The sequence below is a fragment of the Amia ocellicauda genome, chromosome 12 (assembly GCF_036373705.1).
Source record: "Amia ocellicauda isolate fAmiCal2 chromosome 12, fAmiCal2.hap1, whole genome shotgun sequence".
Taxonomy (NCBI): Eukaryota; Metazoa; Chordata; class Actinopteri; order Amiiformes; family Amiidae; genus Amia; species Amia ocellicauda.
Genome location: NC_089861.1, coordinates 28,840,483 through 28,866,893, shown reverse-complemented (window position 1 = coordinate 28,866,893; position 26,411 = coordinate 28,840,483). Strand labels below are relative to the sequence as shown.

The 26,411-nt window shown below is 41.8% G+C and overlaps 1 protein-coding gene across 2 annotated transcripts; it reads right to left on the bottom strand.

Annotated features, from left to right (window-relative positions):
• Positions 1 to 1,719: 1,719 nt before the first annotated feature.
• Positions 1,720 to 26,033, bottom strand: hpn (hepsin). 2 transcript variants are annotated; one of them, XM_066719212.1, is made up of 13 exons: positions 25,545 to 26,033; positions 24,721 to 24,879; positions 13,888 to 13,989; positions 12,162 to 12,203; positions 11,888 to 12,017; positions 11,453 to 11,575; positions 9,786 to 9,826; positions 8,935 to 9,100; positions 8,470 to 8,657; positions 7,506 to 7,601; positions 6,821 to 6,963; positions 6,214 to 6,378; positions 1,720 to 5,652 (listed from the first exon to the last, which is right to left on the bottom strand). In XM_066719212.1, exons 2-13 carry the CDS (start codon positions 24,737 to 24,739, stop codon positions 5,614 to 5,616), a joined length of 1,254 nt encoding a protein of 417 aa, XP_066575309.1. In that variant the 5' UTR covers positions 24,740 to 24,879; positions 25,545 to 26,033; the 3' UTR covers positions 1,720 to 5,613. The 2 variants fall into 2 exon arrangements, with proteins under 2 accessions (XP_066575309.1, XP_066575310.1); XM_066719213.1 differs by lacking the exons at positions 24,721 to 24,879; positions 25,545 to 26,033 and adding an exon at positions 16,120 to 17,218.
• Between the last annotated feature and the right edge of the window lie 378 nt (positions 26,034 to 26,411).

Genomic DNA, 26,411 nt, shown 5'->3' with positions numbered 1-26,411 from the left:
AGTTTGCTGCACTGCACATGTACATTGTCTTGCTGTGAATATTAACAGGGCAGCTTTTTATACACCTCATGTACAGTTATCGTTTGTCTAATGTTTATGATTTTCATGTTTCTTACAAGCCACCGGAAATGATCTTAATTTGCTATGCCACATGTAAATATAAGTATTGGAGCCACTATTGGTGTTTGTTTTACACACACCGCACCTGTGCTCACTGTACGGGATGTGTTTTAATCACACAGGTTACGCGATTCCTCCTAACCTGGAGACCCCAGAGCCCATTATGTTTCTACAGTTCTACAATGGAGAGCTTGTTTGCAATGGCCAACTATCCAGAAGCTGGCCTGGAGAGCTGTGGACGAGAACAACTGAGGGATGTTCAAAATGTTCTTACCAGCAGAGAATGGTGTGGAATGCAGGACCAGGGCCGCAGAGAGGGCCCACCAGAATGGGAACAATCCAGGCTGCATGGCTGAGGTGCCTGGACACTTCTGTTTCTTCGTTTTCAAAAGTTCCTTTGCAAAAGTCTATCCGTTTAGACACCCCCCTCCAGAACCACCACCACCACCACCACCACCACCACCAGTGTCAAGATGGACAAACGGGTGAAGTAATGCCACAGCCTTCCACAGGTCGAGTGCCGAACCTCCCAGCCCCAGGTGAACAGCGTTGAGCGTGCGGACACGGAGCAGAGAGGGATCAAAACAATGTCTCTTCAACTCTTGAATGGAAAACAACAGATCCAGCTGCGATTTGCAAGCAGAATGAAGTCAAATTAGGAAGAACAACCAGAGCAGGGCTGGGCGGCTCCTAGAACTTTAATCAAGCAGGTCACAGAGGATACACTGGTTTTCTCTCTCCATTCCCCGCCACCTCTGTTTTCATGATTTGTTATTTCTAGGCACAGGCCATGGGTATTTTATCCTTCCAAGGCCACAGAACTGTTTGAACATGCCTGATCCATGGCTTTTAAAGCTCTGAAGCAACATCCACAAAGACTCTACTGGCTGTTCTGTGGGTGAATGAGCAATAGGGCATTGTACTGAGTGAGGGGTGCGTTTCATCAGTGTCATTAAAAACAGCATGTGATTCCCCTTGACTTCCCCCTGCCTGCTCTGAGATTTGTCCTCAGAAGCGCTTTGCATAGCAAATGACCCCCCTAAGCCACCACAACAACAAACGCACAAACAATGCACACCCTGAAAGCAACTAAATTAGGGAATGCAAAAACGAGAATGGAGACCCAGGTGTTTCTGCTCCTCTGTCAGTGACTCCAAACTATTCATATTTTCCATCTATTTGATTTCCCTAGGCCTGGCTCTCGGGAAATACACACATTAGTTACTGAGGCTGAGATTCAGGAGCTGTAGCAATAGTCCTTCTTTCCTTTCTCAACCAGAAGGGAAGAGGGGAACCCTGCTTCAAACACTTCTGTAAAGATTACATTACAAGGCAATAACATTGTTGGGGCAGATTTCTATAAAGGCAGATGTTGCTCTGATGAATATCACATGCAGATTGATTATATATTGCTTTTGAGAATCTTCAGAAAGTCTCCTGATTGCTGGCTTTTACTAGGCAATCTTGCTTCTTTTCTGTGTTGATAGTCTGCTTGGCAAGGGATTGTCAGTAACCACTGCCATTTTGTAACCAATCACAATTTACTGCAGTTGTCTATTTCTGGATCCCTTATTAAGGAAATGAACACAGAGCCAGTGGAACAATTGGAATGTTTATAGATTAATACAAATACGAATAAAAAGGGTACATGAAGTCCACAATTAAAAATAATAAAAATAAAAAACAACAAATTACATTTGAAGGAAAAAATCAAATCACAGGAATTTAAGTCTACTGAGGATTTCTTTTTGGTTAATTTTTATCATTTTTTTCCACCCCAAGAACTCTTTAAAACACTATGTAACATCAATCCAGCTTGTCTACACTTCACTTTAAAATCTAGACCAGTGGTTCTGAACCCTGTCTGCAGGTTTGTGTTCTGAATTACTTAATTGTAAACTTAATTGGAAAACTAAAATTGTCTGATTGGACCTTCTAAATGATTGTCAGCTTTTAAAACAATAGAAGATAGTCCAGGGAAGCATTTAAGGAATCTCAGCTGGAACAAAAACTGAAGACCTAGTAGCACTTCAGGGCCCGGGTCTCTAACCTTAGTCTAGGAGATCCCCGGTCTGTCAGGTTTTAGAAATATCTTCAAGAACAAGTTAATGCTGACTTAAGCAAATAGTCGATGCAAATGTGTAACTAAGAGCAAGAATGAAAAACAGAACTATCCTGGACTAGAGCTGAAGGACCAGTTATTCACCCCTACTCCTCAAGGCCAACAGGATCTTGTGGGTTTGATAGCAGCTGAACTATCATCAATTTATTTGTAGTTTTAATTGCTTAAGTGGCATGTGAGCACTTCTGCGACGCCTGCAGGCAGAGGACATGAAACACATTAAGGGCATGGGAGGGTGAGGTTGACCAGTTGCTTCTGATGTCTCTCATCATTTTACCACATCAGGTCATGTGTGGTCAGTCAGCGTCAAATGCAGTAGACAGATTAGTGCCCCACTATCCTGGTCAGCTCAACATAATAAACAGGCATCAAATCCAACCTAAGCAAATTTTAAAAGTAGAGTGTTTTCTCATGGTCATTTCTGTGCTTCTATAATCTTGAGCTTGAAAAGGAGGAGCAGAGCTTAGCAATGGCCAGCACCTCCTTGATCGGCTCCTGGGGCTTATTGGTCCCATATTGAACAGATATTTGTTTTTATTTCTTGCATTTTGCATATTTAAAATATACAGGAAATATTTAAAATACATTTTAGCCTGTAAACCATATATTTATTTTATATGTTGATGAGCAAAAGTATGAGTTAATGAGCAAAAGCAAAGTGCATATATACCAGATAGGACTTCCGCCCAGTTTGGAAATGACCTGTTCAAATTATGACCTGACTGCATCAGGATTAAAAGGACAGGACTGTTGATCGTCCACAATTTAAATTAGGGTTAGAACTAGGGGATGAAGTTTACAATCTGAAGTGATATTAGTGGTTTTCGGTTTTGTTTTCTTTCTAGAAATGCAGATGGAGCAAAAATAGTATAAAATCAAACCAAAAAGAAAGAGTCCACTACCATCCTAAAATATGTACATGGAAATAAAGATGAAAGAATAATACAGGTTTATTGACTACAGAACCAGTGTGCAAAACTTGCGATTCAAAGGAGTGGTTTAGACCGCTTGCATTTTCCTTTTTTTTTGTGTCTTTTTTTTCATTTTTCACTTTGTTGTGCTTTGTGAATTGCTATTGCCTTCAAAACAACCATTCAGTGCTGTTTCAGAAAGTGCCAAGGGGAAGGTCATTGGTTTTGCACAGTTTAGGTGTAACAGCCCTGTCATTCATTATCAGTTCCCCTTTGAGGAAGCAGAATAAAACTACCAGGACTCAGTGTGGACATATAACAGCAATCCATGCAGTGAGTAATGAGGGCAAAAAACTAAACAAGAAAATGCAGGAGGTATAGGCCACTGCTTTAAAACAATCATTTCTCATATTAAAATAATTCATTTCCTACATCCACGATTGCCCAGATGAATAATTGTTTCAGGTTTTCATTTCATAGTCATTATAACTAATAATGATAACAACAGTAATAGTAAGCAAAGGCGGCCAAAGTACAACATTTACTGTCAAAAATATGATAACCAAACACTGGATGTTATTGATAGACTAATCACCCTCCCATTACAGAAAGGACATTCCATTCTCTCTGTTGCTACAGTAATGGGAGACAATGAGATTTACTTATACAACTCATCATATTTCAAAACTCTGGGACCTTGAAGGCAAAGATTCTTGCAGCAGAGGATTTGATATTGCTTAGTGATAGATGTCATTCATCAGCAATGGATGAATCGGAAGAAGGGTTTCAATTAAATATTGAAACACAACAGGAAGAACCTGCCGTTTGGATCTTGAACCTGCAGAGCTCTGTTATGGTCAGTTTTGAGAGTGTAACAAAATCAAAGCAAAACATTTACTTAATTACTAGTCTGTAGGGGAAAGAAACTTTACAAGCATGAGACAAGATTCACTCCCTAGCCTGTGTTGCTTGTCTTCATTCACTACTATCTTCTACAGAGTTTTTAACTGGTCACATTAACTCAAGGGTTAATCATGTGCAGTTCAACTCTCAACCCTTTTAAGCAATGGAAATGTACCATTTATTCTAGCTACAGTGGGAGAATAGTAAAAAATATATAGAGATATTAAACAGATATAAATTACAGAAATAGTTTATTGGATTTTGTAACCATGAAATTCAGGGCATTGGAATATTGGTTTGGGTTTAGTGCTGCACATGAAAAACTAGCTTGAGAAATTACTGGAGAAGGTGCTGAGGGAATCTGATATTTTGTATGTGTTTTTGTTCCTAAACTGAAGACAATACAATCATTCAAGCACCTTCAAGCACCAACATTTGGCCCCCTTTCTCACACATTCGCACAAACACAAACACAGACATCTCCACACCAACATATATATCTGAACTTGACACAATTCAAGACAAGGCACAATCTCCCCAATTAGCAAACACATTTTCATAACAATACCATGTGATTTACATAATAATTATTAAAAACAAACAAAAAAACAAACAAACAAAATAAACCCCCCAAAAACCAAGCAGGGAGCAACTTTGAGCAATAATTTAAAGCAGAGGTGTATTTTGTCTGCACTTTTGCTGTCATTTACCTGCGTGTTTTGTAACAAGATTTAGTTTCTTGTAGTATTTAAAATGTTGGTGCTCTGATAGACTTAAGTGAACCAGGTGCAAATGAAATGCAACACAGAGCTGAAACTGCCCCTCCTCCCCAACAAAACAACAAATCAAAAACAGCTCAACATGGAAGGCAAAATGAAATGGGGAGTTATTTTAGTGTGAGACCAGGTCAAAATCTTGAAGCAATCAAACATCTTTTCAGTTTGGTACAACACTAATTACCCTCCCCCAAGCACTTTCGGATGTCTGCTGAATTAGTGTGGCCTTCGATAGTCTTCACACAACATTCAGTCACTCATGAATACATACTTGGAGCATAAAGATAAAATATAATAAGTGCAGACAAAACACACAACTCCACACCTGACTGAGCATTTTGCTATACAGAGCCTTACCATTTAAAAAGGGACCGGGGGCAGGACACTTATGTCACCTTTACATGACTCCCTTCCTTTACATTTTGTCTTTTCACAATTATCCAGCATTAACCCCCACTAGGTCCAAGGCACTTCAAATACAGGATGTGGAGCAGGACTCAATTATGGCAATATTAAAATTAAAAAAATAAAATAAGAAGATTGAATGGAAATGGACACAGGAGGAGGTCCCCATTCAAAATGCTTCATTTAACCTTTTCCTGCTCAATAGGTGTGTGTGTGTAGACGTGTGTACCCATATTCTCAGACCCCATCCGTTTCCTCTGATTGTCCATTAGCCGATGAGCAGCAAAGGGTTAAAGGGGAGAGGGAGAGGGGCTGAGATTTCTGTGGTTTGAGTCCCTGCCGTCAATACGGGGAGAGTTGCCCTGTGGTTGAGGGGCTAGCCCATACTGAACACGCCATGCATCTGGTCATAGTTCTGCAAAGAGATGGAAACAGTGTGACTGACAGACACATGGACGGGAGCAGTAGAATCTACCTGTTAAACGCCCAACATGAAACCTTACAGTAGTTTTATTGCATGCCTGCCCCTTCAGCTGGCGTTGAGACACAAAGCCCTAGATAGAGTTGAAACTTTGACCTACCTGCGAGTGGCAAATTATATGCTGGTACCATGGTACCCCAATGCATTGTTATTTAGAAGTGGCCTCTGAGCACGACGGGATACAAGTTGGGAACGTGTGATGCATAGGTAGGGAAAAGCTTTAATTTAATTTGAATTCTAGGTCAAGGTTATGATAAAATTGATAGTTAATAGTGAGATAGCACTACATTTTGAATTGCCTCGTCTCCTGTGGGGGTGGGGTTCTCACGGATACACCTGGAACCAATCACAAGGATTGGAGACCAGTTGGACCTAGGCTACAGAATACACCCAGCTCTGGGGGTGGAAGATTTTACAGAATGTCTCCTGGGTAGTCCTTGCACCGCGCCTGAAGGAAATGCGTCACCCCGATAAATAAAAACATAATTCTCTCACCCTCATGGCACTCGAGATCCAGGGCAGGAAGTGGGTAACCTTTGTGTAGACCCCAGGTTTTTGGGGCAGGGCACAGCCAGTGCCCCAGCTCACCACCCCGCACAGGCGCCAGCGGCTAGTCTTGGAAATGGAATCCTCACACACAAATGGTCCCCCGCTGTCGCCCTGCAACACACATAACATCAAGGAGTCCTTTTCACACAAACATAAAGGCACTGGACTGGGACAAGATACAAGAGCAGGAAGCACCAGCACACTTTGCCGTTGCAGTGCGTTATAGTCCATGCTGGGTACACTGAAGCAGTAAGGTCTCTGTACTCTGAAGTGCGTTATTCCTCTATTTATGCTTTGCCATTTGCAGATAGACCAGCTCGTAATTTACCTAGACACAGTGGAAGGATAAATAAAATACTGTTTTTCAGTTCAGTGTAGTTGGATAAAACAAAACCATTTCAGACTGCCAGGACACCATAAAGACAGGGGCAGTCATTGTTCTACTCCTGGTTTTTTATTATGTAAACCAAGGCAGATCACAGTTCTTGAGAGCTCCAACAGTTGTGACACTGCACACAAAGCTTGGAAACCACAGTTCTGTGGCTCTGGGTACCTGGCAGGCATCGATGCCCCCCTCGGGGTAGCCCGCACAGAACATGCTGCTGCTGATCTGGCCAGTGTAGTAGTCCTCCCCGTTGCAGGTGCCATCACTGATCACAGGGATGCTGGCCTCCTGGAGGACATCAGAGGGTTGGCCTGGAAGGAGAGAGGGAGGGGCAGAGAGAGAGCGATTCCAATAAGAGATTAAGGAAAATCTACGACCTGCCTATAAGGGTTCAGCTAGTGCACTTCAACCACCTACGCTTTTAATGAGGCCAGTAAGGGCTAAGAAGAGGTCAATCGAAAGCAAGAAGAGCCTGCCGCATTTGGGTACAAATTCCACAACTTGGTTTTGACCTAGATAAGCTGGACTCCTCATGAGGGGCAGATACCCCAGTGGACACATAAATTCACCCCCCATTTCATTTCAAAGGGTTGGGCCCACATCCCTCCATTTGTTGGCATGACAATAGTGGTCGTTGTACTTTTCTAGTAGCTGAGGAATATTGATCAAAAGCAGGGTATTGTGGAAGTCCAGGCCGGAATCGGCAGTCTAGAGTTTGCAGAGAGCTCTTATGAAGGTATTGCATTTCCTATCCGACTTCGGTAGGCCGCAGCAGGTTAATATCAGGATCTGAATTATCGCAGCCACCATGACTGCACCCCCTTTTGGAGTTTCTTTGATCTGTGTTACTCACCGTAGTATTTGAGGTTGCCCCAGCCAGTGACAGTGCACACCTTTCCATCAACCAGGGACTGGGTGAGAGCTGGGAGACATACTGGCTGAATGAAGTCTGGAGTGAAGGAACAAAGTGACAACCATTATAACAAAGCATAGATGGCCGATACACTGAACATAATATCTATAGCTTCTCTGAGACCTGTTTGAGTGAGTGTGGGCAACTGTAGCTCTGCAGCTCTTAAACATTTCAGTTTTGTTTTGTTCTCATTCTGCATCACAAACAGCAGAGGGAACCAGGCTGATGCCACAGCCGCTATGACAACTTCAAAAGGGAGTCTTTGTTCCAGACGCTGCCCTGAAAACTGATATCTGGATTTCTCTGAGGCTTTTTTTTATTTATTTTTAACTGCCAGGCTGGTTTCTGTCACTTCTGTCCCTCTAGACATAGGAAACCTTTTGTTGCCAAGAGTTTCTGTATTAAGGTACAGCAGAATTAAATATGTGATCAAACAGAAGAAGAAATTGCTTTTGATTGTGTTCATTAATGTCGTAAGATGATGACAATCGACACTGACATCCGATCCGAGGTAATTGACGTCACACGCTGTGGATGTTGATAGTCGCATGCAAGACGCTGAAAGATAGGTGGGTTGTTCTCGTAATTTTGGTACCGGAAACGAAAACCAAAGACAAACCGAATATGAATTATTGCCTTCTTGTCTATAGAGACAGACACTAGGTGATGACGAATTCAGTTTCTCCCACTGGGAAATTCACGGCCTGGTTCAGGGTAGATTCAACAAAATTGCGAGTGGGTAACATGCAGCACCGCGCCAACCTGAATACAAGTTGGGTTGGATATGCCAGTGGAAAAGGGTTATTAAAGTGCAATCAAAACTGACAATGCAAATGACACTAGCGGTGCACACGACACTAACAGTGCACAGCTGCTTAGTTGGCGGGGTAATTGAAGCGGTTACCTGAAAACCGCAGGGGTGCGGCGAGGGCCAGGACAGCGATGTCGTTGCTATTGTCGTCGACGTTGGGGTCGATGAACGGCTGATACCCCGAGTGGTACACCACTGTCTGGACAGAGCGGAACTGCCCGGGAGAGCTCTGGTAGATGGAGCCCATGTACACCTGCCACCTGTTGAGGAAGTGGTTTCTCCTGGAAGAGGAGGAAGAAGAAAGAAGTGAGCATTAGCCTATAGGGCTGCTGGGGTCTTACTGTCCCTGTTCTGCTCAGGTCTCAGTGAAGGATTTCCATGAAGATGTTAATAATAGTGCTGAGCCTTCCTGCCTGTATTCTAACCCCCTCCTACAAAAACAGCTTCTTGGAAAGGAGCTGATCTGATGTAGTTTTACAGTGCTAGACTTGCAGTACAGCCTTCGGCACTGGTGTGAATAGGAAACAGTCACACAGCTTGGTTTGGTGGGAGACTCACTCAGGGAAGCAGTGGGCGGCTGTGATGATCCAGCGGTCAGAGATAATTGAGCCTCCACAGAGGTGACTACCATCGTAGCGCAGGCTGACCTGCCATGGCCACTTCCCCAGGCTGGCGTCCTCACCGCCCACAATCCGATCCACCGTCAGCTTCCTCCGCCCGCAGTCTGGGCACAGAGAGGGGGGATGGGGTGGAGGAGAGGGGGATGGGGCGGACAGAGTGAGGGAGAAAGGGAAGAGGGCATACAAAGCGAGTAATGGGGGGGTAAGATGAAGGGGGCAGAGTTAAGGGAGGGAGAAAGAATTGGGGTAAGGGAGGGATGGTGGGTTGGTTTGAGATAAGTGAGAGGGATGGGGTGAGAAAAGAGATGTAGGGAAGGGATGAAAGAGAGGGAGGGAGAGAGAGTTGGACAGCAAGGGTGAGGGAAAGAACAAAGTGGGGGGGGCAGAGTGAGGAGAAAAAATGAGAACGAGAAAGTAATGAAAGGTAAAGGGGGAAGAGAGTGAAGAACAATGCCAAAGGAAACGTAGTCAAAGAATGAGCAAGAGAGAAAGAGAGAGAGAGAGAGGTAGAGCAATGTATTTTTAGTAACAACCTGCACTCAATCGCCAGCATCATGGATTCACTTATTCAGTCTTTCAGGGAGGAGAAATGTTCCCAGTCCATATCTAACCCTTCTCCTCCTGGTTGTTTTGTGCATGCAACACGCTCCGTCTTGTTTAACTTCTCACACATGAACAGATCAGACTGAAACATGGCACAGGAGCTCCTTCATGGAGACAGTGGTCTTGTGTAGCATATGGTACGTGTTAGTGTGGTTGTTCCCCTGGAGGTGTGGGAGGCATGCTTACCTTGGCAGTTGACACTGAGGACCCGGCCACTCTCACAGTTACTGCAAAACAGGGATTGGTGTACATCAGAAACTCAAACCAGACAAGGACTCTGATATGGCTTTTCAGTGGTATATTATGAAGTTCTGTATCTTTGGGGGGATAAGTCACACCAAACTTGAAAAAAACTCCCAAGCATTTTACTACTGGTGGCTATGTGTTCCTTTTCAATTTGTATTTACGTGTAAATATGAGCAGCCATGTAGTCATGCGCATGGTTAATCAGTGTCTTTTTCTCCATGTTGTCCACTTGCCAGGAATCGCTTATGAACTGCAGAAAAGCTACTCATGGGGGGGAGCCATGAGTGTCCCTTGCTAACGGACACACCGATTCTCACCCGACATTTTCTCAGGGGGATCTCTAGAGAGGGACCACTTCAACTATGTGGCTGCGTAGTTTGTAACAGATACTGAATAGGTTCACAAACTGGAGTCCCTGTAGGCAAATCTGACATGAAGTTTGTAATTATGTTTGTGACTCGGGCCAAAGTCCAGTGACAGACACAGCATGTAAAAAGAACAAGTTATTTGCTTCAGTGATAAGGGTAAAACAGCGTCAGATTCTGTCCAAAAAAACAAACAGCGCGGAGAGAGTTGGGGGGATGTCAACCTGGCCACTCAGCTTGAGGTCAAGGGCAGGGCACAGCAATAGTAGGAAAAAGCAATGGGCTGCAAGTGGTCAGAAGTAATTTGCAAGGTATAACCAAAATAACTGATCTTTGATTTGGGAAAGATTTGAGAGTGTGCCTTTATGACAGAAAAGTCAGTCAATAAATTTGAGTACACTTTATTATTACTTTTAAAGGGATTGTCTGATTGGCATCAATAGTCAACACTGTGCATATATCTGGTTTTAATATAAGGTTTAAAGAGTAGGACATTAGCAGCAGAGTGTCCTCAGTTGCCTTTGCCATAGGTTCACACTCATAGATAGCTAAAGGTTATGTTACACCTAGTTCAGCTAACACCTGGTGTAATTCTGTGGGTGCTTAGTTGGAAGGAAAACCAGATGACCCTGTACTGCAGCTCTTCAGCACTAAGGCAGCAGACTCCTGCTGTACTGTACTATATCTATCCAAGCCCATGGATGGATACCCTCCCTCCAACACTGTTCTTTGCTATAGCTTTCCAGGAACTAGGGCAGGAAGACCCTTAGTGCATAGGCTGATTTCATACTGATGAACTGCATTTCTTTCCCTGTGTGTCTGTGTAAACAAGGTCACCATCTCACTGTCTCACTGTGCTATGGTTTTGTGCTATATCCTGATCCATAGAAGAACAGAGTCTGATAAGAACCAGTTTTCTCCAGCAATTTGGGCATGATACATCGTACAAACCCCCCCTTATATTAAACATTAAATATGCTTTAATTTTCCCCGGTTTAACCATATATGGGTTTTCCCAGGCAGAAACCGAACTTGCACTCATCACGGGACAGACATGTGTGCCTGTTATCTTTCTCTCCTGTCTGGTCTGCAGAAAAGTGCCTGTAGTTTGTAACTTCTCTAAGACTGTTCTTGAGATCACCTCTTGAACCTCTTCCTTGCAGCTGCATGTAATAAAAACCTTTTCTTGGAAACATCTCTCTCTCTCCGGATTTCTACGGCTCTTCAGTACTGATGTCTTACCATGCAGAAAGGACCTCCTTGAGCTTTTTTCCAAACTCAAGCTGCTTTTCATCCACACAGAAGAAGCCCTCGGAAGTGTTGCCACTAGCGGGGTTAACAGGGTTGACAGAGAATGACAACATCCTGGTGTGCGAGATGAGGGGAGGGAGGCGGGGAGAGAGTGAGAGAGAGAGGCTTATGAATAGAGATCTGACCCGAGTCCTGAGATTAGGTGGTTTTGATTGATAGACAGGAATTTAATGCCCATCACTGAAAGTGGCATTCTGCTCTCAGGAGCAATTTGTGTATGCATGTTAGATGACTACTGGGTGAGTTTGCACAATTAAGTGTTTTATGGTCAGGGCAACAAAGTTGCAGGCCCATCTGTGAGGTTAATCTGTGCATTGTATTACGAGACTATCATGAGATGCACCGCATGTAAGGCCAGAGCTGTACCTGACAAAGCCCATCTCTTCACAGCTGATTTTAGCGATGGAATCGTCCGAGCTGGAGGAGCATACAAACTTCCAACGCCCCTCTGAGCGATCAAACACAGAGAGCCGGAGATCTGCAGAGTTGATCTGGACTGAGAAGAGAGAGAGAGAGTGTGTGCACCATACAGCACAAACAGATTTACTTGGCCAGCTAGTTCACACAGTAGTAGTAAAACAATTTCTAGTCCAGTTGTAGGAATAATTCATTTTTAAAAAGCAAATGTAAATGTACCTACCATCGTATAGCCCTGGGTCTTCAGTCTTGATCAAAAAAGTTACTATGAAAAAACAAAATCAACATGAAAACAGACATTGATCACAAAAATCAGCCAGAAAACAGAAGAGCAATATCTAAGTAACCCAATAATGTGAATGATCAGTTGACTGGATACAGTCAATAATTATATTTTATCCATTAACAATCAGCTTGAACAAACTGGTGCTCTCAAAAGTATTCACCACCCTTGGACTTTTCCACATTTCATTGTGTTACAACATGAAATGAGAATTGATTTAATCAGGAGTTTTTGCCATTGATCAACACAGACAAAAATATAATCTGCAAAATGTTCTAAATTAATTACAAATACAAAACAGAAAATAATTGAAAGTAATCACCCCCATCAGTCAATATTTGGTAGAGGCACCTTTGGCAGCAAGTACAGCCAGGTAATCAGTGTGGATAAGTCTCTACCAGCTTTGCACATTTGGACACAACAATGTTTGCCCATTCTTCTTTGCAAAATAGCTCAAGCTCCATGAACTTTGATGGGGACATTTGGTGAAATTATCAACTCATTCCACATATTTTCAATTGGATTGAGGCTTTGACGGGGCCACTCCAGGACATTGACCTTTTGTTTGGGATCATTGTCCTGCTGGAAGATGAATCTTCTCCCAAGTCCCAGGTCTCTTGTAAACGTCAGCTAGTTTTCTTCCAGGATTTCTCTGTACTTTGCTGCATCTTTACAAGGTTTCCAGGCCCTGACGCAGATAAGCACCCCCATAGCATGATGCTGCCACCACCATGCTTCACGGTAGGGAAGGTGTTCTCAGGATGATGTGCGGTGTTAGGCTTGCGCCAGCTATATTCTCATCTGACCATGGAATCTTCCTCCACTTGGTTTCAGTCTCCCACATGCCTTCTGGAAAACTCTAGCCAAGATTTGATGTGAGTTTTTAAAGGCCACTTTTGTGAAGCACCCTGGCTATTGTTGCAGTATGCACAATGTCTCCCAGCTCAACCATGGAAGACAAACTCCTTTAGAGTTGCCATAGGCCTCTTGGTGGCCTCCCTGACTAGTACCCTTCTCACCCGGATACTCAGTTTTGAGGACAGCCTGATTTAGGCAGATTCACAATTGTGCCATATTCTCTCAATTTCTTAATAATGAACTTTACTGTGCTCCGGTGGATATTCAATGAATTGGAAACATTCTTATATCCTACTATATATCCTACTCCTATCCTATTTGTGCTTTTGAAGAATCTTATTCTGGATTTGATTTGAATGTTCCTTCGTCTTCATTATGTAAACAACTGTGGGACCTCCCAGAGACAGCTGTATTTAACCTGAAATCACGTGAAATGGAGGTGGACTCCATTCAACTAATTATGTTACTTGTAAAGACAATGGGTTTCGCCACAGCTCAATCAGGTGTGTCATAGCAAAGGGTGTGATAAGTTTCTGTTTTGTATTTGTATTTAATTTAGAACAATTTGCAGATTATAATTTTCACTTTGACATTATGGAAATTTTATGTGTTGATCAGTGGCAAAAACTCATTCTGATTTTTGGCGGTAACACAATTAAATGTGGAAAAGTCCAAGGGGAGTAAATACGTTTGAGAGCCACTGAAACTAGACTAAATAACCAGTGAGCAATGCAATAACAACAGTTCTGACCATCTGTAACCGGGCACTACTAGTGCTCCAGTGTAGTCTAGCTTGCGTCTTCCTCACCTAAAGCCCATACAGCAGCTCCGATCCCCCCCAGCAGCAGCAGGACACTCAGAGTGATGGCTGCCATCTTGGCAGGGGTGAGACAGCGCACTCCAGAGCTGCCTGCCATACACAATGCAGGGAAGAGGAGGCCATTACTTATAGCTTTAACAATTTCAGTCAAACTCAAATCAATCAATTTACCACTTTGAGACTTTCATCTCTTAAAATAATGTATTCCTAATAATTACATGTTGATAAAATTCACTTAATATCAACATTTAATATCAAAATTAATCTGTGCCATATCCCGTTTCCCTTGAGCTGAAATCATACTGAAACCCTTTGAACTTCATGGGCATGTTGTTGGACATAGGCGGGCCCAGGGGAAGGTGGTGGGTCTAGATCAGGGGTCTCAAACTCAATTCCTGGAGGGCCATGTGTATGCTGGTTTTCGTTCCAACCGAGTCCTCAATTACTTAGTCTGATTAATTTTTCTATTTGATATATTTAAACAAGATATTGCAAGGTATTTTACAGTTGATGGTCTAAAAGTGGATTTGATTCATGGTACAGTATCTTATAAAATATCCTGGCCCTGGATATGTGTTTAAATTAGGGCTGTCAAAATTAACGTGTCAATAACGCATTAACGCAAATTCATTTTAATGGAACTAATTTTATTAACACGCGATTAATGCAGCGCGCATTTTGTTTGACCCATGGCCTAGCCCGTAGTTGGAGAAATGGAGATGCAGCCATAGCGAGCCATAGACAGGAAAGGATACAGCAGCAAACAGAAATGGAGAAAGAAAAAGGTCTTCTGAACGGAAAATTCATATACAAAACGATGTCTGATGGTTCTGTCGACAAGACAAAAGTTGTCTGCATTTATTGTCGATGTGAATTAAGTTATCACTGCAGCATGTCGAGTTTAAAATATCACTTGATGGCGAAGCATACAACTGATGCAGAGAGCTCTCCTCCCCCTCGCCAAAGGCAGACCACACTAGATAATTTGCAGCGGAGACGGATGCACAACTCCACAAGCAATAGACTCACCATAGCGATAACTAAATGGGTGGCTAAATAACTAAATGTAAACAGGCTTGTGTAAGTAAATTGCTCAGTGCAAAGAAAGAGAAGTAATGGGAACCTGGTATTTCTGTTATTTCTTTCATGTGTTTAATAGACATGAACAAGTTCTTTGAAAAACATCTATGACCTAATAAGGTCTTCGAAGCCGTTAAGTAACCAAATGTGCATAAAAAGGCAGAATGGAGCTCCTCTCCTTTTGGGCGGGTCTTATCTTCTCATCTCCCACCACAATGTCTCCTCACCCCACCCCACCCCCATCACTATGTTTGTCCACTGTTGTATTTCTTAACCCTGCCCATGTGTGTTTTTCTCAGTAACGGGCAGAAGTCAAATTCAAGAAAGGGCTTGTGCCACTTATTAAGCACATAACTGTTCTGTCCAGAGTGCCCACTCCTGAGCTGTCTCTCCTTGTTGTATGTGCATCAAACCTGGCTATGCACTCAAGAAAACCCCTGAAAATGCATCCAAACAAGCATGGGAACAACACACCCATCAAATTAAGCTTTTAAAATGAGAGACGACTTATTAAAATCAGTGCTTGGTCAATTAAACTGCAGCATCCTGTGCATCCTGTCTTGGCATCCTGTTTGACCTTTGACACGGAGAAACTACTTCCAGGGTCAGGTGAAACACAGACATCATTACCTGCACCACAGCTGCATATTGTAGCCCAGAGGTTCTCGTTGTGTAATACAGCAACTCAACACTGGGGCCGAGAAACTCCCAGCTGAAAAAAGGTTGATTAGGCTGAAGACAGCAAACAACTTGGGCAGTACTAAACACCAAACACCTAAACACTAAACACCAGTAGTACTGGATTTGAACTAATGACTATTTCAGGTAGTCTGCAAAAATGACCCTAAATACTTAGGGCCCCAAACCTCCACAAAGCTGCAACATGCCTCAAAGCAGACTAGAACTGCCATCAAGAACACAGACTGACTCTGCATTTCAAATTGGCATCCACTACATTACGAGTGATAATCAAAACTGGTGTACAATACCTTGGAATCAGCAATAAGAATCGTTAGACTAAACCACATGGTTTCTAATGTAGAGTGATAATTTGTTCAAACAGAGCAGTGTATCTTCTTACTTTCATTCTAACTAGACCTCTCAGCTGCTCAGTTTACTTTACCAATTAGACATACATACCATTGTTTTGAAGTTTTCCTTTACATTTGATGGCCCAATGACTTAAGGTGGCACTTCAGCCCATAGAACAATAATACATTCTACCATTTTAACAGCTGATCAGCTCCATTGAGGACCTGGAATATTTGTGTTGGAGCAAAAGGCAGAACACACTGGTGCCCTCCAGAAACTCACATTTACACACACAGACCGGATCCTAAGTGCATGTTGAAATACCAAGTTAGCCAAAATACTTCCATGCTGCAGTGGAGCTCCAGTTTGATTATTAACCGAACAGGCCACTGAGCTGTAGAGGCAGCACGAGTTTGTGTCCGAGACACTTAAAGAGACAGCCACCCGCCCCCGACTCACACTGTGAAGCCTGGCAGACACCCTTAAGAGTTTTTAAATGGAGGAGCTACTCCCTGTGTGGACAAACAGGCACTGTCAGACATCTCCCCCCCTGGGTATTATCTCAACTGCTTTCATTCCCAGAACAACAACCATATTCTCTTTCACCCAAGATGACCCAGATTCAAAAACACTGATGCAGCAGGCATTTACGCGGGACTGTGACACATTATGAGGTGCGTGGAGTGTTCAACAGGAAACATGAAGGTCCAGCACGAGATCCATCCAGAGCCACAAGTGAACGGCAGGTTTAAATGGCGACAAAGCAAAAGCACTGTGAATTAAGGTTAACTGTGTTCCCTTTCTGTGTATTTACAAATCCTTTATGAAGGTTTTGTTAATGAAAGCCACAGTAATACATAAAGAAGTTACGAGAACCATTTTGTGCAATATATTTGTTTTACCCTAAATGATCCATGCATGCACTCAAAATTGTATTTTTTCTCTTGATCATCAAGGGTTTTGTCTTGGGAATGGAAACAATACTTTAAAAATAAGATTAAATACCCTCAGTCAATTTTCTTTCTTTGTATTTTAAATAGCTGCCATCCTGGACTTGTTTAAAGATTTTAGACCTTAAATAAATCTGGATTTAAAATAGGTTTGAAATATTTAGGAACCTTGGATCAGTCAAAAATATTCCATTTTAAGACTTGTTTTGTGAATCTGAGATCCGAGAATCCCTCCCACCTACACAATCATACAGACAACAGGCTCTTTGTCCAGTGTAGCGGATCTGAGAGGGAGTGGGGCAGATTCAAATCTCAAACTTGATAGGTATGCACCAAATACTGAGACTAATTACTGTGGAACTATACCTAACCCAATTTTCTTAATTTCAACTATGGTCTTTTTTTTTTTTTTTTTTTAATCGGATGACTCTGAATTCCGTTGTACTGACTAAATTGCAGGTGCCCCTATAAAACTCACTTCTCACTTAGGTCATCTGGCAGAGACGGGATTAGTCAAAAGTGGAGAACAGAGGGTGTCAAAACCAGAGCTCCCCTGCCATGTTGTTGCAGCAGATCCTTAAAACAAAACAAAAAACTGGATGGAGGAAATAAATGTATCCATAAGCTATTAGTAACCAAATGAGCGATGTAACCATTCTTATAACAAGTTCTCAGATAGTGCCTCCTTCCACCCTGACATGCTTTACCCCCTTTCTCCTAACAGAACAGTCTTTGTTTCCTTTTTAAGATATCTGTAATGTTCAAATGCCTTTACTGAATCAGAGCACAACAGTAGCTCCAATCATCTGGGTTTCGATTACCTCTTCTGAGTGGTAAAAACTTACATTCCAAAAAACAAAAATAAAGCTACATTTTTCAAGTACAATCAATTAACCATCTCACCATCATGGCCATCTAACCTTCCCATTAGAAAACACTAAGTAGGTCACTGTGGACTTATTCTCATGACTTGTGCATCACTGAGGTCGAGGGATTCAAAGGCACTTTAATTACATTATTATTATTATCCGACACCCCCGATCATAGACCTCAAGCAGAAACAAACCCACAGAGCTCAGGTAAAATTAAAACACACAGAGTGAAAGAGGGTGAAAATTCTATGGTTAACAATCAATGCAGTTCAATGCAGGTCTTTAGCTCTTAAAATTGGGACAACCGGAAAACACTCTGGAAGAGTACAGTATTCAAGAGCCTGATGCGGCCAAATCCTCTTCTACTGTTCCCACTGTTCTGGCTGTCTCTCTGCTTAATGTTACACTCCAATGCTTAAGGTGTTATAGTTCCTTGTGTTCTATATCCACAGAAGGGACAGGCAGGGAGGAGGACATCATGGTGAAACAGGTTATTATTCCACGCACACTCCCCAGGTCATGTCCAGCTCCAGTTAGCCGATTTCCTGACAGCGTTTAATGTGCTTTCCGAAAGTCGACTGCTATCATGTAACAAAAGCTGCTATTGTGAAGCCAGAGCTGTACTGAAACCAGTCTAAAGTGACACACTGCCGGGGGGCCCCAGGCAGCTTCCGTGTGGCTTTATTTTAGGCATTACTTAAAACAAAGACGAATGAGAAATACATGAACACTCATTTATAACACTAAAACTTGTGCATGTATTTAATACTGGTATTGATTTTGGGATGTGAAAATAAGCCTGTTCTTGTGCTAATTAGGAACTGTTACAGTCGTACCATCCACAAAATTTCAGCTTCTCTACATTATTATACACGGTCTGCAGAAACGTCCAGTTGTCTCAATCTCTGCTTCTTCAAAAGGCAGGTATTCATTTTCTTTATACACAGATCAGCCATAACATTATGACCACCTGCCTAATATTGTGTAGGTCCCCCTTTTGCCACCAAAACAGCCCTGACCCGTTGAGGCATGGACTCCACTAGACCTAGTCTAGTCTAGTGCTGTGGTATCTGGCACCAAGATGTTAGCAGCAGATCCTTTAAGTCCTGTAAGTTGCGAGGTGGGGCCTCCATGGATCGGACTTGTTTGTCCAGCACATCCCACAGATGCTCGATTGGATTGAGATCTGAGGAATTTGGAGGACAAGTCAACACCTTGAACTCGTGATTCATCAGACCAGGTCACCTTCTTCCATTGCTCCATGGTCCAGTTCTGATGCTCACATGCCCATTGATTATATTTTAACATTTAATCAACTCTGTAGGTCAACAGGTCAATGACGCATCCTCCAAAACAACGATAAGATAGTAAACGACATGATTGAATTCCTATTTTCTATTTTCCTGTTGTGTGAAGACCCTGCTATCAAAGCCAATAGTGGTGTTCATTAATATTATCAAAATTGTACCCTGGTTTGGTTTTGTTATACATATAAGCAGTGACAAATTGATAAAATAACTTGAATAAATCACAGTGAAATCACATCCTCACATGAATGATTATATTTAAGTTTCCCCAACAATCATTCAAAAAATTATAAATCTCAGAACTTGAACATTGTTACGTGAGATTAACTAATTGGATCTCTGGTTCTTACCTACCGTTGCCTCTGCACCAGACTGCACCTGTACACCTACAGACTCATCTCTCCCTACACTGCCTCCAGACCACTCCAGTCCTCCTGCACCAGAAGACTAACTTTGCACCTTCTCCGCTCCCCTTCCTAATTTCTCCTATGCCAACTCTACCCTTTACTACATATCAGGATTTAACTCTATTCTTTCTTCACTTGTTAGCTTCTCTGTACTAGGATGTGCTAATTGTATTTTGCACTGATTCTATTTACTGCACCTGATATGCTTTTAAATGTTTCTTGTGAAAACTGTAAGTTGCTCTGGGTAAGTGCATCTGCTAATAATAATAACAACCAGCACAATGGAAACAAACAACATTTCCATCCTATTCTTTAATGATAGTGTGACCTGATCCAGTTGCATTTACTTTCATTTTGGGAGTGGGGCTTGACTAATACCTGGAGGGGAGTTCAATCTGCACCACTGCTATACTGAATTATGCCACGAGTCAAAGTCCATTCAGCAATGCCGTGATATAGGGTTGCTGCTGTGTCGGCCTGTAGACAATAATGAGTGACATTGCACAATCCTATGGGAAACAGTTCACAAACACAAGTTTGGGAATAGTATCTGTTAAGCCTTTAATATTTATTTAATTATTCATTCATTAACCATCGAAAAACTAAATAATACAAGCCGCCAATTCTTCCAAGTGATGAAAATCGGAAACAATTCCACAGGAGTGCAGCCCATTTTATGAAGCTACTGTTAGGCGAAACACTTGTACCTTCAATTTAATATCTTCTACCAACAGCACACAATCATCCATAAAAATTAGTTTGTTTCTCACCCTAATTTACATCTTTACAAAATCCCCTTCTTTTTATTGTGACTTAACAGCATGTAGTGTATGACAGTGACAAGTCAGCAACTGAGGCGAGATTTCTTGCATTCTTTTACATATGCGATCCAATGAATCTCCACATCTGTTGAATATAATTACAGTTCATCTAGCCACACAGGCCCTGTTCAACCAGTCTACCTGCATGTTTTATTTCATAATTTAATGTGAAAATGTATCTTAAATGTTATTAAATCATAATGAAAATCACAATTGGTCAGTCCATAGTTGCCTTTATCCAAAATTATGTACTAAACACTGGACTGGACTGCACTGCTGCAGAGTCACTGACTGGACTGGACTGGACTGTCCTGCTGCAGAGTCACTGACCGGACTGGACTGCCCTGTTGCTGCTGCACAGTCACTGACTGCTCCACATTTCTCAAGGAAATTCAGTACAGTTTATACCAGTAACTCACTCAAGAGGACATCAAGCATCTGTAGAGCTCCAGTGCAGTGGTCTCAAGGCTTGGAGAGCACCAATTCAGTCATGTTTAAAAGAAAAATAAAGGCATAAAAATCAATTTATACTGTTGACTTTCCACAATGATCAGGTGTAATATTATATTGGTTAAGCTGTGTGAGTGAATGACTGAGAATATCTTCCAAGGGCACCCATTTGAAGGAACAGAGATACTAAACCTCACCGGAAGCTGAGACTATCATAATTCTTGTCCCTCATCACCAATTGTTCTTATCACAGTCAAGTTTGTGGTTATGAGGCATACCTGTACAACCCACACATGCGCCGCACAGAGCCATAAAGCAATTCTGTTTCTTTTATTAACCCAGTTCACACCTGCTCTGTTAATAAATAAGCCCATGAAGTGAGATAAGGTCTGTGATTGTACACCTCATGAATCTTCTGCTTAACCTCTGACTTCCTGTATGCTTGCACTACCCCCAATGCCAAGGGTTTTCAAACCGGTCCTGGAGTACCCCCTGCCCTGCTGGTTTTTGTTCCAACCTAGGTCTTAATTACTTAATTGGATGGTATATTGGTTTGTTAGGTAAATTAAGGATTCAATTAACCAAGTAAGACCTCAGAACAAAAACCAGCAGGGCAGGGGGTACTCCAGGACCGGTTTGAAAACCCCTGCTCTATGATGATACAGACTGGTAGCTTTGCCTACACATCTTGTATCTGGAGAGCTGGCACTTTATGCATTGTACTGCATTGCACCCTTTCTCCATTGTACTCCAGTTGTGCTCTAGGCATCTCTCCGTCAACACCTGTGTTGGAATATGTAATAATGTTGTTATTTATTCATCAGTTATATGTTATTATATTGTATTCTTGTCAGTCACCTTAAAAGCCCCTGCCAAACAAATGCATAATACGAAGAATAAAGGCATTCTAAATCTGAATGAATCACCTGATATGAAAGCTTGACTTCTGAAGTAATTGCGGCGATATATCATTTAACATCAAATCTTTCTCATCACCGTCAGGAATAGCATGTATTATTATTATTATTATTATGATTATTGGCTTCACCAAAGTGAGTTTGCAATCCTGGTTAAGAAACTTCATTACATTTACTTGGCTTCCCCTTTTGGCTTTGACATCCCTAATTAATCGATCCTTCTCTGTGCTTGACATGTTACAAGTATTACTCTTAGACATTTTCTTGTACAGTTTTTCAACGTTGTCACGGACTACAGTTGACTGTTTTATTATTTATCGTGAACAATCCATAAAACAATCTGTGGGTCTTTCGAAAATAAAAAATTCCCTTTCCCAAGCTGGGTTGAACAAGCTTTCCTTTGAATTCGACGCCATGTTTTGTAGTTGAAAAAAACTTGACGTCATTGGTCTACGGTGAGAAGGAAGCCAAACTGAACCCCTTTGCCTCGCAATCATCATATTAGGTTTCATAGGTTAAACATAATTTTCTCGACAGTTTGCAAGTTGCGTTATTTTATTTTATACATTACAACGGACCTCTTTTTTCTTTTTTTTTTACGGACACGTTGCCGATCATTGGGCTTAACCCATTAACCAGTGTCTGCGATTCACCTAAAAATACAGCAACTCGGGGATGAACATTCCAGACTGTACTGTAAAGCAGTGGCTCTCAGCCCTGGTCCCCGGGCCCCACTGTTCAGCTACTCTGTATCTCAACTCAGCTAAGAACCCTTCCTTCTACTACTACTAGTTCAGGGAACTACTTCCCTGAACAATCTTCCCTTAACTGAAATAATAATTTGGCTAAGCAGAGCTTTAAAATTATTTTAAACAGTTTTGGGTGAAATATAAAGTAATATGGGGCACTGGAGTTCTTAAACGTTTTGTAAACTAAACTTTAAAAATCAAATTAGGTACATTTTTAGTTCAGTTCAGGTTTCAATTAAATACCGGAGAGATCAGTTGGAACAAACTCAGGAGCCAAAATGGGGTAAGAATCACTGCTATAGAGTTGATTGAAAACAAACACACAGAACACACACAAACTCACAATTTCCTTGTGAATTGGAATATACTTTTCAGAAGATGAAACTTCAAAGCAAGGATGAGTTTTAGATACAGATCCCAAAAACAATCCCCCCTCAATTAATAGTCAAAGGTCATTGAAATACCTGCTTCCCAAACAAAGACTGCTGATGTGCCTAAATCTGGTTAAAAGTATAAATAAGTACTCAACAACCAGGGCCTGAAATTACCAGATACTGAGTGTGTTAGTGCTAGCCCTTTTGATTTTTGTTTTGTCAATTTACAATTCCAATTCTCAGTACTAGGGAACATCTGATGAGAAATGTCTCTTGGCTTGGGGAATACTTAAGAATCGCCAAAAAAACTGGGTAGATGTGAAATATGGAAGGGCCGCAACAGACAAAAATACCGGACAGGCCGTTACTTTCTTAGGAGGTTTCAAAGAGCGCTCCTCTTCACTGATGATGCGTTCACTGTTTATAGAGCGAAGCTGCCTGGTAAACGTGACACAGAGTACAACGTGAAACAGTGCCCAGCGTCACTATCTCACTGTTGACATGAAGAGGGTGGCCATTTGCAAATGCCCGAGCCAGCACTTGGCTGTTTAAACCTCTCAGGCAAAGTGATCCTGTGTCCTTCCACACAAGACATCTACGCATCCCGAAGGACCAGAAATCTGTAGACTTGTTTTACATGGTGAGCTAAGCTGTATTTGCAGATATTTATTTAAGGTCTTGCTTGGCATACTATAACTAGAACCCCTATAAAGAAGTAGATAGGCTGCCTTTTACCCTGGAGGTCTCATAATTCAGCATTCATTATAGGTCACCTCTAAATCAGCAGTTTGGTATTCAGCATTTAATGTTTTATAGAAGAAATTAAGAGATCAAGTGGAACTTAAACTCAAAACACTTTGTCTGCATCCTTCCAATTCACTTCTGATTGTGCCACATGTCTCACTTGCTAAACCACTTTTGGGGACATTTTCCAGTGGATGCTCAAAGCTGTTGCTCTTCAGGACCACGGTTGGCCACCTGTCTGCATTCTCTGCTTGCTAAATGCTCCAGGGTCCAATATTATTAATGGTTCAGGGACTCCCAGGGATGTTTAAGTAAATCACAAATACATTATTGCTCTTTTGCATGTATACCCACCATGGGAAAGTTTGAACTATGTTAAAAAATGGCAGGAAGCAAGTAGAGAGGACCAGATAGAAATGGGCTGGATAGCCCATATTCTGGAAGTTGGCCTTACTGTAGCACAGAGTCAAAGACATGCCAAGGCATTACTGGATCTTTACTCAACGTCAAAGCTCGTCTTACACTAAATACTCGCAATCACCAAAGTTTGATGATAGAACCAGAATTGTTTAAAAGAACACAGTAGCTACAACTATTATTGTGGTGACAAACTCACGCCGTCATCAGCACAAGAAACGCCAGCTCTCTCTTCTGTACAAGATGCATTTCTCCAAAACAAGACTGTTCAGGGTTTTAGTGACATTAACGATCAGCATTATACCATTATTTGTCAGGGAAAAAAAGTACCTACAGTTTCGGTCAAACGAATTTAAGACATGGCGTAAAGCGATAATGGGTCAATTCTACATCAATTGTGCAACAATGGATAAGGCCAATAACATAAAAAACAACTTTCTAAGTTGGGGATATGGAAAAGGCAAGAAAGCAAACAAACACGTTCACAGTTTATTACCAAATAGTTTATTACCAAATAGTTCAGTTCGGTGTCGCTGTGTTCTAGAACCAATGACTGTCTATAAATAACTGTGACGTTTTCGAGACAGAGCCCGCCAAGTGCTCAGGTTAGTAGCAGACTTTGCAATGCCCCTGTTAATTTTTAATCTCTCGCCAGACAGCCCGATGCTTTCAAAAAAATGAATTTTCGTTAGTACACTCACCTTCCTTCTTCTCTGGCATCTGTCGGGGAGTTAATAATCCACCCGATTGAACTACACTGGATACCCCCCCACCCCCGACCCAACTCCCCTTCAAGGAAAGTTTACTGTAAATGTCGTCCAGGGAGGCGAATGCGTGGCCTGTGCGTTATGTTTGAAACCCTGTCACAACAAAGACAAAGACAAATACATAATTACAATAAATATTGATTATAAATCACAACCATCAATGGCGATAACGAGGGACCCGGGAATTAAAGGGTAAAACAAAAAGTTCAATAAACGTTCGTGCGTTGAGATCTATTAGGAACGCATGGACTGAAGCCGCACTTGATCGAGTCCTCACCCATATTGATTAGGCCTACATTTGTTACGTGTTATTATTATTATTATTATTATTATTATTATTATTATTATTATTATTAAAACAAATCATAAGAAACTATATGTTTCCCTTATATCAATTTAGGTATCTGGAAACTGGATTGTCTTTTGTTTTCAGCAACGTGTAAAAATAAATAAACCTGGATATCACCACCATTATACGTTTATAACAACCTCCATTATAATTATTTTGATATATTCTCTTGTCAATTTTTTTTAAAAACACTGTTATGCCACCAGAGTGAAAATCGACAAAGGCCTACACAATACTCCATAAACTACACACACAGATAAATATCGTCTCAAAGTAACAATACAAATCTTAATTTCCAAAATGTCTGAGAAATAAATAACTTCTAACAACAAATTAAATCGTTTTTCAAATAATGTATAGTTACTTCTCCTAATCACATTTTAGCTACTGAACTTTTTGAGTAGCTTACCTCTTGCAATACTCCAATTTCCAGGTGTATGCACCCCAGGGAAAAACAAGAAAGACTGAGGTTTGGGTAAATATCCACGGTTAGTGGTCCCTATTGAGTGCCACAAATCTCAGTTGAATAGTAACGGAATAAACACCGATTCAGCTCGTCCAGTTGTAAATCCCTTTTCAGCAAATGCGCAGAGCGAGGAGGGGACTCGTCGAAATGAAGCTCTGATACGTGGGGCTGTTACTTTCTTGTCCTTTTCCTTTACGCGTCGTCCTACTTCATTCCCACAAGATCACCTGCTTCCAGGGTTAGACAATTAGAGTCGTAAAAATAATGTGCTTTAGAAATCAACAATGAATGCTGTATCTGTTAGAGCCCTTACTGTGGATCGATGTGATTCTCCAAAAAGTACACAGCGCTGGATGGGATGAGTGACGTCACCAAGTAGATAAGAGATGGGACAACCCCCCCTAGGCACTCCTTGCTTGTATGCATACCTTTAAGATTGACAGTCTAATCTTGGTTTTCGGCTGCGGTTTAATGATCGGCTGCAACAGGTGTCGCTGTTTAGTCTTCAGACTGTAGCCTCCCTCTTCCACACCTCTTCACTGAATACATGGCAGTTAGATTTATCCATGGGGAGAGGGTTGTTATACATGTAACAAGTGATTAATATACAGCTATGTGACATGTCCCCTGTAACTATTTCGTCTGTCAATCCATTAAATGCAGGTACCACCTCTTGCGCCCCCCCCCCCCCCCCAGAAACACATTCCTGGCCCATATAAGAGTTACAGCTACGGTTTGTGGCTAAGGCTGTAGGTCTGTCACGAGAGTGAAATGGGCAAATCAATAACCCGTTAAGTCACCTTAAAGCTT